The sequence below is a fragment of the Sturnira hondurensis genome, unplaced genomic scaffold, assembly GCF_014824575.4.
Source record: "Sturnira hondurensis isolate 20B ecotype Veracruz unplaced genomic scaffold, ASM1482457v3 Scaffold0016663, whole genome shotgun sequence".
NCBI classification, from domain to species: Eukaryota; Metazoa; Chordata; class Mammalia; order Chiroptera; family Phyllostomidae; genus Sturnira; species Sturnira hondurensis.
The window spans coordinates 12521041-12535123 of NW_028089294.1; the positions used below are offsets into that span (position 1 = coordinate 12521041).

General features: G+C 45.2%; 1 protein-coding gene across 1 annotated transcript in view; it reads left to right on the top strand.

The window, feature by feature from the left end:
• The window catches only part of CAPN13 (calpain 13), a 71452-nt gene that overhangs the window by 16350 nt on the left and 41019 nt on the right, over positions 1-14083 (top strand). The window contains exons 3-5 of the mRNA XM_037066826.1: positions 6281-6359; positions 8174-8289; positions 13758-13894. Coding sequence (XP_036922721.1) covers positions 6281-6359; positions 8174-8289; positions 13758-13894 — 332 coding nt within the window. The remainder of the gene's footprint in view (positions 1-6280; positions 6360-8173; positions 8290-13757; positions 13895-14083) is intronic.

Genomic DNA, 14083 nt, shown 5'->3' on the forward strand with positions numbered 1-14083 from the left:
AAGGTGAGCTTTGCTGGTTTTTCTAGAATCATCTCACTGACAGGGTGTGAAGCTCCAGAAGCCATTTCTCAGCCCACTTAACACTTTCTAATCTCATCAGAGCTGCTGTTGATGAAAGATACCCAGGTAAGGACCACTGTGAGCACCCTGATGCTCAAACCTTCTCTTCATGCTTCCAAAAGCAGCCAGCAGAACCTAAAGCAAGAGCAAGTAATATAATTGTTAGCTTACTAGACATTATAATATCAGCACATATTAAATGCCAAGCACTCTACTGGCACTTTTAATAAAGTCAAGTTAGGTAAAAGGTATTTTCTGATGACAGAGAACTGTGGACGTGCCAACTCTTGCCCTAACTCGGGATGGATTTGTAGGCTTGAGGAAGTGGAAGGTTGGTGGGGATCAGGTGGGGCTTGGATGCTGCTTCAAGAAAGATGGAGTGCTTCAACATTCCAGGATCCGTCTTACCAGCCACAGGTAACAGGTCCCCAACAATGACGGTCTTCTCCTGGCCTTCACCTCCTAAGGACAGCTGAACAGAGAACTCTATTTAAAGTTTGGAAAGGGTACATAATATATATATATATATATATATATTTATATATATATATATATTTATATATATATTTATATAAATATATAAATATGTATAAATATATGTATATATATATATATTTCCCCTTGGGTATTTTCAGAGGTTGAGATTCTTTTCAAAAGTTTGTTTTTTTCATAAGGTGCTAGGCAATAAATGTGAGACTATATTTATAGTGTTTAAGAATTTATAACATCTATTTAGAAAGGGTCAAGAGTTTCTAATTTTAATTCTAGCAGCATCGCAACTCGTGGCGTCTTTGGGGATCAAGGAGGAACCAAGACAAACAGTGAAATGACTGACACAGCGTTGTGCCAGGAACCCGAAATACTCGAGGCTGCAGGGGTCAAGTGCAGTCTGTTCCCATTTCCGTTCTGCCAGGGTGTCATTTTTCATTCCCACGCTTCTTCTAAAATGTCTTTGTGGATACATCATGTATCTTTGTGTCCCTTATCAGAGCTGGAAGTACTTACATTTGTGGAATTCTTTCTAGAACTTTCCACGTGTCTTCCCTTACTTTGTCTCCTTTGTTCCTTTTGTTTCATGGATGATAATAAATCCATTCATCAAGCAAGTACAGGTGCTAGGTATAATCTAAGCACTTTACATATAACATTTCATTTCATTGCCATAGCGGTCCTGCGAGGTAGGCAGCATTATCGCCCCCAGTCCGTACATCAGCACCATCCCACAGACCTCGTGAGGTGGTGGGAAGTCTCTCTCTGCACTGTTCGGTAATGGTAGTCACTGGTCACACGTGGCTCTTGAGTGCTTGGAATGTGGGTAGTGTGACCGAGGGTCCGAAGTTTTAATTCGATTCCCTTTTAATTAACTTAATTTACTATGACTTGTGGCTACCGCATCAGAGAGCACAGCAGAGTCACCAACGGGTGTCAGATGGAAATACTAAAATTTTGTTCTTGTCCTCATTCTTTGGGAAAAAACATGTCACTTCTCCACCAAAGAATAGGGAGCTGTGGGCCCCAGTCATATTGTGGGATGGGTGTTCTGAGCTCAGCGCCCAGCCCCACTGCAGATGCCGGCCCCTGGCCATCCCAGGGTGAAGCATAGCCAACCCAGGCAACAACCTCTCCCCAGCAGCCAGAACAGACTTCCTGAAAGGGTCATTCACTAGAAATGATTCACCTGAGGACCAAAATGAGTTCTTCAGAAGAGGAAAGTGCTGACAAAGCGGAGATATGAGTGTAGATTGTGAAAGCAACAAGTAACAGAAAGCTTCAGAAAGTAAAGATGTCAACAGCCAGTTGCCATCGAGCCAAAGAACTTTGATGCCAATAAAGCCAGTCTCTGTAGTAAAATTAGAACAGGGAGTGACGCTGGCCTCTGGCCCCGCCTAAACTCTGCCCACCCTCTGAAAGGGCCTGTACCCAACTGCTGGCACCAAGCCTGGCCTTCCTTCATGCAAGAGCAGCACGTGTCTGGGGAAGTGCAGGAGCATCCTCTGAAAAGAATGCAGAGTCACTGCTGAGTTAGACCGAGTGACGTCATGCTGGGCCAGAGCCCTCCAAAACCAACATGGCAGAGCGCTGGCCTTGGTGCCACTTCACAGTGCGTATTTCTAAGATTCCAGGGGCTCTTGCGTTACATGAATTTCTGGCATATCTAATACGACAGAGATTGCTCCAGACTTGGCACTGAGAAAGAGCTCCACAATTCAGAACTAAGTTCTTGAGATTATTTAGTTTCATTATTGTTGATGGCTTCTGTATTAGTTAGGGTTTTCCAGAGAAACAGAACCAATAGGAGGTATATGCACTTTATAGCATATAAGTAATAGGAAACATATCAATATATCCTATTGATACATGTACTATGAGGGATTGGCTCATGTGGTTATGGCATCTGAGAAGCCCCACAGTATGCCATCTGCAAGCTGGAGACCCGGGAAGGCCAGTGGTGTGCTTTAGCCCGAGCGGGAAGGCCTGGGAGCCAGGGCAGGAGACGGTGTAATTCCCAGTCAGAGGGCAGGAGAAGGCCTCTGTCCCAGCTCAGCAGTCAGCCACAGAAGGGCAAATTTGCCCTCCCCCGCCTTCTGCTCTATTTTGTTCTATGGATTCGAGGAGGCTCATCCACACCGAGGAGGGCAATTGCTTTGCTGAGTCCACTGATTCAAATGCTGATATCATCTGGAAACACTCTGGCAGATTCACCTAGAAATAGTGTTTAGCCAAACTTCTGGGCACCCCGTGGCCCAGTTGATTGGACTATAAAATCAACCATCACGGTTTCCCTGTCTCATGGAATCAGAACACGTTGAAGGGGAGAGGCCCCTCCCGCTGGCATGCGCAGTGGGGAAGAGCGGGGCACCGAGGAGGCAGATGGCCCAGCTCCCGCCTGCTTCCTGTGGGACCTGGAACACATCACTGCTTCTCTGAACCTGCTCCCTCGCCCGCGCTGCACCTCGGAGTCCTCTGAGGGCCTGCGCAAATCCTGAGCTCTACCTGTGGGTGACCTGCTAAATCCAAGTGATAGGAGGTGGAACCCAGCGAGTTCTGTGGCTGCAAAGCTGCTCATGATGCAAGTTCCACTCCGGGTGGATACTCTGCCTCATGCGAGCGTCTTCACCAAGCTGGCGCTCCTGCCCTACCTGGCGACAAGAGAACTGCCCAGAAGCAGAGTGTCCCTGTCTTCTCAGCCATATTTACCTATTTTCGCTGGGGGCCTTGTCTCAGGAAGTCAGCCCAGCAGATGAAATGCTTCTGAGTATAATTCCATCTACCTTGGAGCTGCTCCAACATCCCGTCAAAGTCCAGGGCAGGGAAGGAGCTAGGAGAACGGAGGACTTTGATAAGGGTTTTGTGCCTCACTTTGATTGATGCTGACAACTGACTTTTGACTTGAAATAATTGCCATTGAATTTTCGTAAAACCTTCCTGTTCCCAATTAGCTAAATTTGGTGTTTTTAATCTTAATTTTTATTCCTTGGGTAAACCAGAGAAAGTTATGCATTTTCCATATGCCTTTCACGGAAGGATGGGACTTGTCTCCTCTCCGGCCACGTAAATGCTCTTTTCTGTCATTAGATATCCTGATAGGAATCCACCCCAGCCTGCAGGGTTTCTACGGAAGGCCCTGCTTGATGGTCATGTGTTCGTTTTGTCATTTATTGTAGATTCATTCATTTCAGTGTGTTCCCATCATTGAAATCAATTTGCAGAGTGCCTGTGCTTTTGTGTTTTCTCTCTCAGGCTGCGCCTCCAGGCTGTGCTGGCTTCTTAGAATAGATGGTGGCGGGATTCTTCTTTCTTTTTTTTTAAACACTGAAACTATAAGTGACACTTAAACTGTCTGTTTCCTGAACGTTCCCGACAACGCGGCAGGAAAACCATGTCTACTTAGAAGCCTTTACAGAGAGACTGGGGAGATGTCCTTTGATCATTTTAAAACACTGTTCCAAGGTTATTGATCTGTTCAGGTTATGTACTAACTTGAATGATTTGGGCCAATGTTAATTTTCATCAGAAAATCGTTAGTACTTTGACTGGTACAGAATCTAACATCATGTTTTTATATTGCTCAAGCCTTAGTTGAACTTCTACTTGTAGTTGGGCTCCTCTACTACATTTGGCAAAGGTGGGCTCTGTGTAAGCCTTCTCCCTCAAATGAGGCGATTTCCTTGCTTTATTGATTATGTTGTTTTTCTGTTTTATAATTCACTAATTATGTCCTTTTATCACTTCGTTTCTCTCCTACTTGCCAGGTTCCTTTTTTGCCTTTTTCTGTCTAGCATCTATGAGTCAACTACTTTATTCATGTTTTTATTCTATGTTGTTTAATGATGAATAGATCTGAGGTCCTGGGTTTGTCTATGAATACGGCTTTTTTAATTCTGCAAATGCTGCAGAAGGAGGGAATCAATATTTATTGAACCCACACCCTGCCTGGTGCTGTGCTAAGTATTTTACATCCTTCCTCATTTGTAAAGCGGAAGAGCTCTTGCTCGGCCAAGCTGCTGGGAGACAGTCCCTGAGTGAATAAGGCATGGAGCCTGCAGTAAGGGTCCCAAACTGACAGCCAGTGCCTCGATTGCTTCTTCATTGGAGTCTCCCAGTTTACGTGTGAGGGAACTGAGGCTCGGCGGAGGAAGTGAAGTGGCCCAGGGTCCCCCAGGGAGCAGTGCAGAGCAGGATTCCACACCAGTTTGTCTGCATCGACTCTCGAACACACATGCCCCTCCTCTGCCAATCCCTGGGGAGGACCAGGAAAAGACAGGGAAGAAGAATTGCGCTGGGGGTGGGTCAAGAAAGTTGAACAACGTTGATTTTGTTCCTGGTCCAGTAACCCCATGGCCTCCACCCTCTTCTTTTATTCCCACAGTGGGATGTCTAGGCACCTGCTCACTGACAGCAGGCCTCCATTGGGACTTTCACTGCCTTTTTCCAGTCAAAGGGGAGGGGACAGTTAAAGGCATTGAAGCACCCCAGGTTGTTTTGAAACTAGGAGAGTTGCTCTCTCCGTGGCTCTGCAGAGTTAGGAGAGACCCCAAGTTCTGCCCAGCGATGGGGACAGCAGATGGTTGGGCTTGAAGCCTCCACTCCGGGGCCTGGGCCCATGTGTACCTCTTGGCCATTGGAGAGGGCTGGTTATTCGTGGAAAGAGGTGCACCAGTGATTACCTCTCACACACCGGCTGGGCATCCCTGTCTGCGGACATGCACACCTTTGCTTGCCCCTTGGTGGCTCCACCAGGAAGCTGGTAGTTTACAAAGGGCTGGCAGGTGTTCCAGTACACGTGACTCTGAATACTCATGGCTGTTGAGCACATGAATCTATTTCCCTGTTGGAGCCCTGCTCTCTGGGGACTTATTTATCAAAGTGAAAAGAAATGATACAGGCACAGTTACTAAATTCTGCAAACAAATGCGGTGGAAAATCCAGCAAGAGCTGTACAGAGAGGATGCTGAGGATAATCCTGCAGGCTCCCAGTAGGGGGCAGACCTAGAGGCTGGGGTCTGGGGCGGGAGCCAGACCTTTGGCCCACTGCTCCCCCAAAGGGACTGGGAAGCCCCTAAGGAACTCTCACCATCATCATGTCTGCTGTGAGTTCCCAAAGTTCTCCCCAGCATTGCAGCACTCCAGAGTCCTCTAACAATCCCTTCCTGCAGCCAGCAGACACTGTGTGTTGGAGGTTGGGGGAGAAGGGGCACCCAGCAACAGCACCAGAGATGAGGGGCCCGGCGTCCTCCCGAATCAGTCTGTGAGTTAGCCAGGGAGCTGACAAAGATCTGAGTCATGCACATGGCCGGACTTGAACCTGGAGCCCAGAAGGCCTATGCTGACTTCTAAGAGATGACATTCCACAGGAAAGCTTTATTATGTTTATAAGAGATTTCCTCTACTAAATGTACCTGCCTCTTTTCTGTTCTTGTTTGTAACCTTTTAATATAAAACTGCTTGTTAGGACCAGGATAGCTGAATATCTGAGATCTTATGTTATCTCTTCATGGAGTTTGCTTATGAATTTATTGCCTGTTTCATCAGTTACGTGTACACCCCTTTGACATTCACCTTCCTGATAGCAATAAAACCTGAAGAATGAGGGGAAATTTTAAGTACCTATTTAAGAATTAACCTCCACTTCTCAAAGGCAAAGTGAGTGATGTCTTGGGTACCACTCTGGGCATAGAGGAATGAAAGATGTTCATGGCCTTTCTCCCTCTTTCCTAAGGATTTATTAAGGGGTAAATCAGAACCTCACTTCATCTTGGAAGGTGTGAGCAGATTTGACATCAAACAAGGATGTGCCGGTAAGAACGCAGCCTCTTCTCTTCTGGCTGTGCGTCAGGGCAGGCTGCTCCAAGTCAGCCTCCGGGATCGGAAGGGGTGGAGGGTAGTGCCCACCCAGACCCTCAGACTTCTGCCCCAGCTGCTGAGAGGGTGAGGCCGGCCCCCTCAGCGCTGCTGTGGATGCATTGCTCATGCCCAGGTCTGCAGCCTGCAAGTCGGCTCAGCCGTGTGTGTGTAGAGCCATTTGAGGTGAAGCATTATCAAAGACAGTGAGAAAATGGACACAGGGTTTTGTCTGAGCACTGAGTAGAGAGAAGCTTTGGGATATGGAAAAAAAGACTAAGAAAGGGGAAGCAAACATTCATTGAGCCCTGGCTGGTGTGACCCAGTGGCTTGAGTGCTGGCCTGGGAACCAAAAGGTCACCAGTTTGATTCCCAGTCCCAGCACATGCCTGGGTTGCAGACCAGGTCTCCAATTGGGGATGCACAAGGAGCAACCAATCAATGTATCTCTTGCACGTCGACATTTCTCCTTTTCTCCCTCCTTTCTCCTCTCTAAGAATAAATAAGTAAGATCTTTAAAATTTTTTTAAATAACTATTCATTGAGTTCCCGCAATGATTCTGCTGCAAGATACTTTGCACATGCTAGTTCCTTTGTGCCTTGTAATATCCCCACCCTAAATTTACAGCAACAAAGGGTCCGAGAAGTTAAGTAATTTCCTTTATGTCACATAAGCAGTAAGTGGCTGAGTTGGGTTTGAATCCAGGGCTGTTTGACTCTCTCCCACCCACCAGACAGCCATGGGGCAAGGTTGTTGCTTAGAACTGAGCAGTGAGGACAGGGAAGAAGAGGGCTGGCCTCGAAGGAGGCCTGTGGGCAGTATCAGGAATGACCAAGAGAACCCCCTGAGCAAGAAGACCAGGAGCGGAGGGGCAGGCCTGGGTGGGGGCGGGGGTGATGGCCAGGGAGTTAAGAGATAGCAAAATCAGATAGCAACTCTTCTATCTGACTCTACATCTTTACAATGTCAGCTTACAAGTTATGCCTGCACATGGACTTCACCTGATGGAATGATTCATGGTGTCGGGCTAAGTTGATAGAAGCCTCCGAGGCTGGTTGTCAGTGTTGGGGGAACCCCCAGTGACCAATAGTCCTCCTATTCAGAGCTTCACCTAACTGCTCACAGGACAGCCTCTCTGAGGCTGTCTTTGTGGCTTCTGCACACATCACAGTGCCTGATGTGAAATGCCATTCAAATAATTGGTTGTGTTGAAGATGAGGGAGGGAAGACTCAGGAGAAAGGGATGATGCTCATGCTCAGAGGGCTCCCCATGGCATCCACAAAGAAACTCAAGGCCCCGTGTCCCTCAAGGGGGAAGAGGAGAGAACCCTCATGTGGGCTAGAGGGATCCAAACGCAGTAGGGACTGGGCAAGTACTAGCAAAGGTAGCACAAATCTGTTTTCTGAAATTGTAGAGAGCACCGTTGCCACCAATGCTGACAATAGGAAGTGCTGTGACTTTAGCTCTGGGTACCTCTGGCAAATGAGAATCAGAAGGCAGGCTAGCCCACCAGCCCTGATGCAGCCCGGCTGGAGGGCTCTGACCTCCCTCAAACCGCTATCCATCACTCACACTATCACTGTCCACCCCTCCTCTGTCTTGCTTAGGACTGGCCTCTGTAAATCCTCCCTTCAGTTTTCAGGTGGAAAAAAAAATGCATTATTCAGAAGGATGTATGTGGCCACTGGTCACAAAGACCTGTGAAATGCCAGGGGTGGGGCTTCCGGGTGTGGCCTGGGTCTCTCACCCTTGGCTGTGTCCCCTCACAGGAGACTGCTGGTTCCTGGCAGCGCTAGGCTCCTTGACACAGAACGAAAAGCATCTGCAGAAGATCCTGAAGAACCAAAGCTTCTCCCACCAGTATGCAGGCATTTTCCGTTTCCGGGTACGTGTGCCGCGGGGGCGCTCTATGTGGTTTTTTCTGCAGGGAGGTGCCTGTCTGGATGCCTCCCTTGGGCTGGAAGCCTGAGATGTGGAAGAGACGCTTACGTGTTCATCACAGTGTGTGGCTCCAAAAAGGGTCTGAGCTCACGACCTTCCCATCTTTTATGGGAAAGATGAGAGCTAAAATGTTCCCATGGAAATTTGTTTTGGATGGCAGAAACAATCAAGAAAAAAAGTCATTGGAACATCATTGAGCTTTTGTCTATGTCTATTCTTATGCCATGTCTTGTTATTTTGATTATAGGAGCTTTAGAGTAAGTTGTAACATCTGGTAGAATACTTTCTGCTTCACTGTTCATTCATTCTTTTCTCAAAAGTATCATGGTAATTCTTGGCCATTTGTTCTATGAGAATTGTAAAATCATTGTGTCTAATTAAGAAAGAAAAGCCATTGTGAGGCGGAGTGGACCAGCATTAAATTTAGGTATTAATTTGGAAAAATTATACTTTTATTATGTTAATGATTCTTTCCAGAAACATGGTCCGTCTTTCCATTTATTCAGAACTAGTTTCACGCCCTCCAATAAAATGCTATGGTGATGTTTTCACTTTGGTTCTGTACCCTTCTTGGTAAATGTAGTCTCAAGTATTTTACAGTTTTGTAGCTTGTGTGAATGAGATTTTCCCCCTCATTACTAACGAGATGTTACTGAAAAGAAAAAAATCCACTCCTGTTATACACTGAAATGTATCTAGCCATCATACCAAATTCCTTTATTTGTTCTAATTTTTTTCTTTAGTAGAGTCTGGACTTTTTAAAAAGCTAATATTATCTGCAAATAAGGATAACTTGTCTCTTAATATTGATAGGACTTACCTGCTCTTTTGCTTTATCCCATTAGTTAGAACTTCACAATTTTGAATAAGAGTGACAAGAGCAAAATCCTGCCTTCTCTGGATTTTAGTAATGTGTTTTTCTGGTACTCCATTCTTTATTTTTTTCAAGATTTTATTCATTTAAGTTGAGTAAATTGGGGAAGGGAGTGAGAAAAAGAGGGAGAGTACAGTATAGGAAATAGATTGGCCAAAGAACTCATACACATGACCCATGGAAATGAACAATTATGTGAGGATTGCCTGAGGGAGTTGGGGTGCTTGGTGGCGGGAGGGTGGGCAACAGAGGAAATACTGGTACAACTGTAATAGCATAAAAAAGAGAAGGAGAAACATCGATGTGTGAAAGAAACATTGACTGGTCACCTCTCACATGCTGCCCCCTGGGGATCTGGCCCACAATCCAGGTGTGTGTCTCAACTGGAATCAAACTGGTGACCCTTCACCTTACGGGAAGACACCCAACGCACTTAGCCACACAAGTCGGAATGGTACTCTGTTCTTCAAAGACACTGTTGGACTTCATTTGTTAAAAATGTATTAGAATTATTGCATCCATATTATATGTAGAATAGGAGTCTGATTATTTTTATTATGTTAGAGGGCTAACTGTTTTAAGGAGACCCATTGAGCTTTACATACTTCGACCTGAAATAATCTGAATAATGGTGCTTATATTAGTTATCTTTCCTTTGAAAGGAAAACAGATTACAGTTGAATTTTCCTGACCTACTTCCTATTTAAATGTGATTTCTTTAACTCTTCCACTGTGTTCAGTAACAGCTGATCTGCTTGGCTCTCTTACTTCTTCTGGAGTTAATTTTTGAAATTCATGTTTTTTCAGGAAAATCAATTGTTCTTTCTATATTCCAAATATACTGGCAAAAAGTTGCTTGTATGATTTTCTTAATATGTATTTCTTCTAATCAGTGGTTAAATCAGCTTTATCAATCCGAATGCTGTATTTTTTATTTTTCCTTTTTCTCTTAATCCAATCAATCTGTTGCATTAATTTTTGAATAAATTACCTTTTAGCTTTCATTATTCTTTCCATTATTTTTCTCTTGGGGCTTCAATTTTCATATAATTACTTTTAATTTATTTTCATAAATTCCTGTTTACATTGTCTTGATTAGTTTTATTGGTTTTTAAATTTTCTGAATCTTCACACTTAATATTTTAGCCTTTTTAATTGTAAAAGCTTTATGACTATAGAATTTCCTCAGACCTTACTTGTATCTATAGGTTTTGATATAAAATATCTTACTTTTATTAATTTTAAACTAACATATTTTTAGTTTTGATTAAGTTATATATTGGATGATCTTTTGGTTGTTAGAGTTTTAGGTGTATTAGATTATGATCAGAAAATAGAATTCATAAAATCTTTATGTTAGGATAAATTATTAAAGTTTTATTTATGGCCAAGTCCACTACAGTTTTTGTAAATGTTTCATGGACATATAAGAAGAATATATATTATCCAAAGGTCATGAGTTTTATATATGGAATCTTGTTTTCTAATTTACAGGTTGGTTATCTGCAATCATCTCCTTTATCTTGGATTATTTTTTGTCTGTGTGATTTGTCAAATTCTAAAAGAAGTAAATTGAAGTTCTTTCCCAAAGTTAGAGTTTGGAGGGATCCTCTTAGGTTGTCAGATTATTTGGCTTTATATTTTTCCTGCTGTATTCATTGGTTTATGTTCTTGTTACCTGGTTTTTGGAAGGAAGGTTAAAAATATATCCCTCTTTGTTACATGTAATGCTTTGGGCCTTGAATTCCTCTTTATCGGAAATTCATATTGCTATTCCAACCTCCTGTTCTATACATTTCCTTGTTATATCTTTGCTCAGCCCTTCATTATCAATTCCATTTTTATTATTGGATGTTTCTTATACAAAGCATATCAAAAACTTATTGCTCGCCATTGTTTCTTTCACCCTTCATTTCCCCTTATCTGAAGACTTCTGTTCTAATTTCAGCCTCATTAGATAGGAGTAGTTCCTTGGGTAATTTCCCCAGATCACATGGGTGTTTTTCATTTGCTCTTTCTGGGGAATGATACTTCAGTTGGGTTTAGGATTCTTGGATCACATCCCCTTTCCCCAAGAGTCTGTGAGCATTATTCCACTGTCTGATGTTGCCGAAGAAAAACCCAATGCTAATCTATGCTCTTATTTTGTATGTAGCTGGTTCTTTCAAACTATAAGTTTATAAGAGGCTTTTTCTCCCCTTGGTGTTCAGAAATTTCTCGGGAATATATCCAGGTTATGTCTTTTTTTAAATTAATCTTGCCCAGAGTTCAGCAAGCCCTTCCATTCTGAAGAACTGCTCCCTTTTTTCTGCTCAGCTAAATTCCCCTCCATTATTTCTGGGCATCATCATCCTTTACCCTGTTCTCTTCCCGAAGCCCAACGATTTGCATACTGGGTCTTCTAATGATGCCCAGGTGATGCTGACATTGCTGGTCCAAGGACCACACTGAGGAATGAGCTAGAAGATGCAAAGTTCAGCTATGCCCGAGCTGCCTTGGGGCTGTAAATATTGGCTGAGTGACAGGAGGTAAGGACAAGCAGGACACACTCTGCCCTCTGGATGTTGAAGAAAGTCCCACAGTTGCCCAGAAACAGCTTCAGTGCCAACCTCTGTGCATCTCTCCTCATCCCTTGGAGCTTGGGCACTACTCCTTGGAAAGGGCCCAGTGCCCGGGTATTAGGTGCCTTACCAAACACTTTTGGCTTCTCTGAAACACTTGGATGTGGGCAGAACCCCAGCAGCATGCTTCTTGGGGGATACAGACATCATCCTGATGGCAGCTGTCTGCATCCTGAAAGGTGAAATACAGGTCTGTGGCCTCATTTTTGATCATCAGCCAAGCCATTTGCGTCCTCTCTGGGAACTGTGGTCATATCTGATGTTCCCTTTGTATAGCCAGAGCAAGTTCAGTCAACATGGCCAGTGCGGGAAGGTAGGGGAAGGGTGACTTCTACCAGGGGAACCAGCCAGAGGAGCTTATTTAAACCAGGATTCGCTCATTCTGGATGACAAGCTGTGCCCCAGGCACTGTCTCAGGTGCTGAATGAAAAGGCTGTGAAAACAGTTTTTCCTTTCAAAACTGTGATCTCATTGGGAATCTCATCTGATTCTGATCACAGCCCTGTGACGCAGTTCTTGCTTGTTCTTACCCCCATTTGACAGAGGAGGAGACCGAGTCACAGAAAATCAAGTGTCTTACCCAATGTCTGTTGATCAGACAACTAAAGATAGAACCAGGACTCAAGCACAATTCCGCTGACTGGATACTGTCTACCACCACACTTTGCTTTCCCATTAAACACAAATCCAGACTGGGCTATCCTTCCAGTACCTCCCTCCAGGAGTTGGGATTCGTTTCCTTGGCGTTTCATCCATGTTTCGTGATTTCCCTCTAATAACATTCCTGTTGGCTCCCAACTGCACCCATTGATGCATGTTATTGCAATAGGAATGCGAATCCACAGCTGTGCCAGAACCGGCTGCAGTGCATGGGTTCATTAGTGACTCTGAAACATCTTCTTTGGTTTGTCTCCACTGACATCTCTGTCTTGGTCGCCATCTCTGCTTTGCAAGTGCGTCCTCAGCTGGATGCAACAACCTGACATCTGGGACATCCAGCTGTGGAATAGCACATGGATGGCTTCCTGTCACTGCCGAGCACACGATAGATTGCATCAACCCAGCTCTACATCAAGCCCACCTGTTGGAGACTTGCCTTCATCAAGGCCCAGGCCTGAAGCTGGAAGCCCTGCTGCTTGTCCAGCACAGGGGAGACCAGAGAAGAAACTCTAAGAGGCGGGCTTTATTATGAATTTTCCTCATTTGGCGATGTCCTGGGTGAACCATTAAGAATTGAATGCTGAAGGTTCAAACAGTCCGCTTTGGAAAGGAACAGCTGCTGCCTTTGTGCTCTCAGCAGCAACCCCCGTTGGTTTCATTTCTGCTGCTCTGATGGTGGGGCCAGGCGAGGCTGTCACTGCACACTCCTGTGCCCTTCTTGTCACTTGGCCTCTGGCCCTTTGCCTATGCTGTCTTCTCCATCTGGGGTGCCATCCCCCACTCTCCTCTGCATGCCCAAACCCCACCTCTTCTCCCAAGCCTTCTGCTCCCAGAAGGCTCTCCCTCCCCATGACAGCATCTGATCTACCATTCTCCTTTGTCACTCAGCATCTGCTTCCCCTACTGTTTTTTGTGCCTGGCTATACCTGGAGAGTCTCATGTTCAGAGCTCACCGAGGACCTGCCAAAGCAAGGCCAGAGTTAGTAGCAAACTTGAACTAGAACCTGAAGTATCCTTCCTCTCTGCTTGTATTTTCCTCATCTAACTTGGTCTGTGACTCATTTTGTCCATCTACCAGTGGAGATGACATGCTCACCCTCTGTCTGTCAATATGGGCTGAGATTTGATCTGCATAGAGTTCATGTTTGCCCTGTGGAGGTCACATGGTGATGGGAGTTATCTCCTGGCCCAGGCTGAGGGTCCAGGAGCTCCCTCCTGCCCTGACTCTACTGAGCCATATATTGCACTCTCTTCCAGTTCTGGCAGTGTGGCCAGTGGGTGGAAGTGGTGGTTGACGATCGCCTGCCTGTCCTGAACAATGAGTACCTCTTTGTGCATCCTCGCAGCAACAACCAAGAGTTTTGGCCCTGTCTGCTGGAGAAAGCCTACGCCAAGTAAGAATGGGCCCGCCCCTCAGCCCAGGACCTTGCTGCTGGCCTTGCCCTTGCCACTGCTCACCCTGACAGATGATTGCCACCAGCCAGATCCAAGACTTTCAGCACCTCTGCTAATGCAAACAATGCCCCTGGGATCATCAGAGCCTTGGCCATCTCACTAGGCACCTTTCATAAGCGTTCTCGATG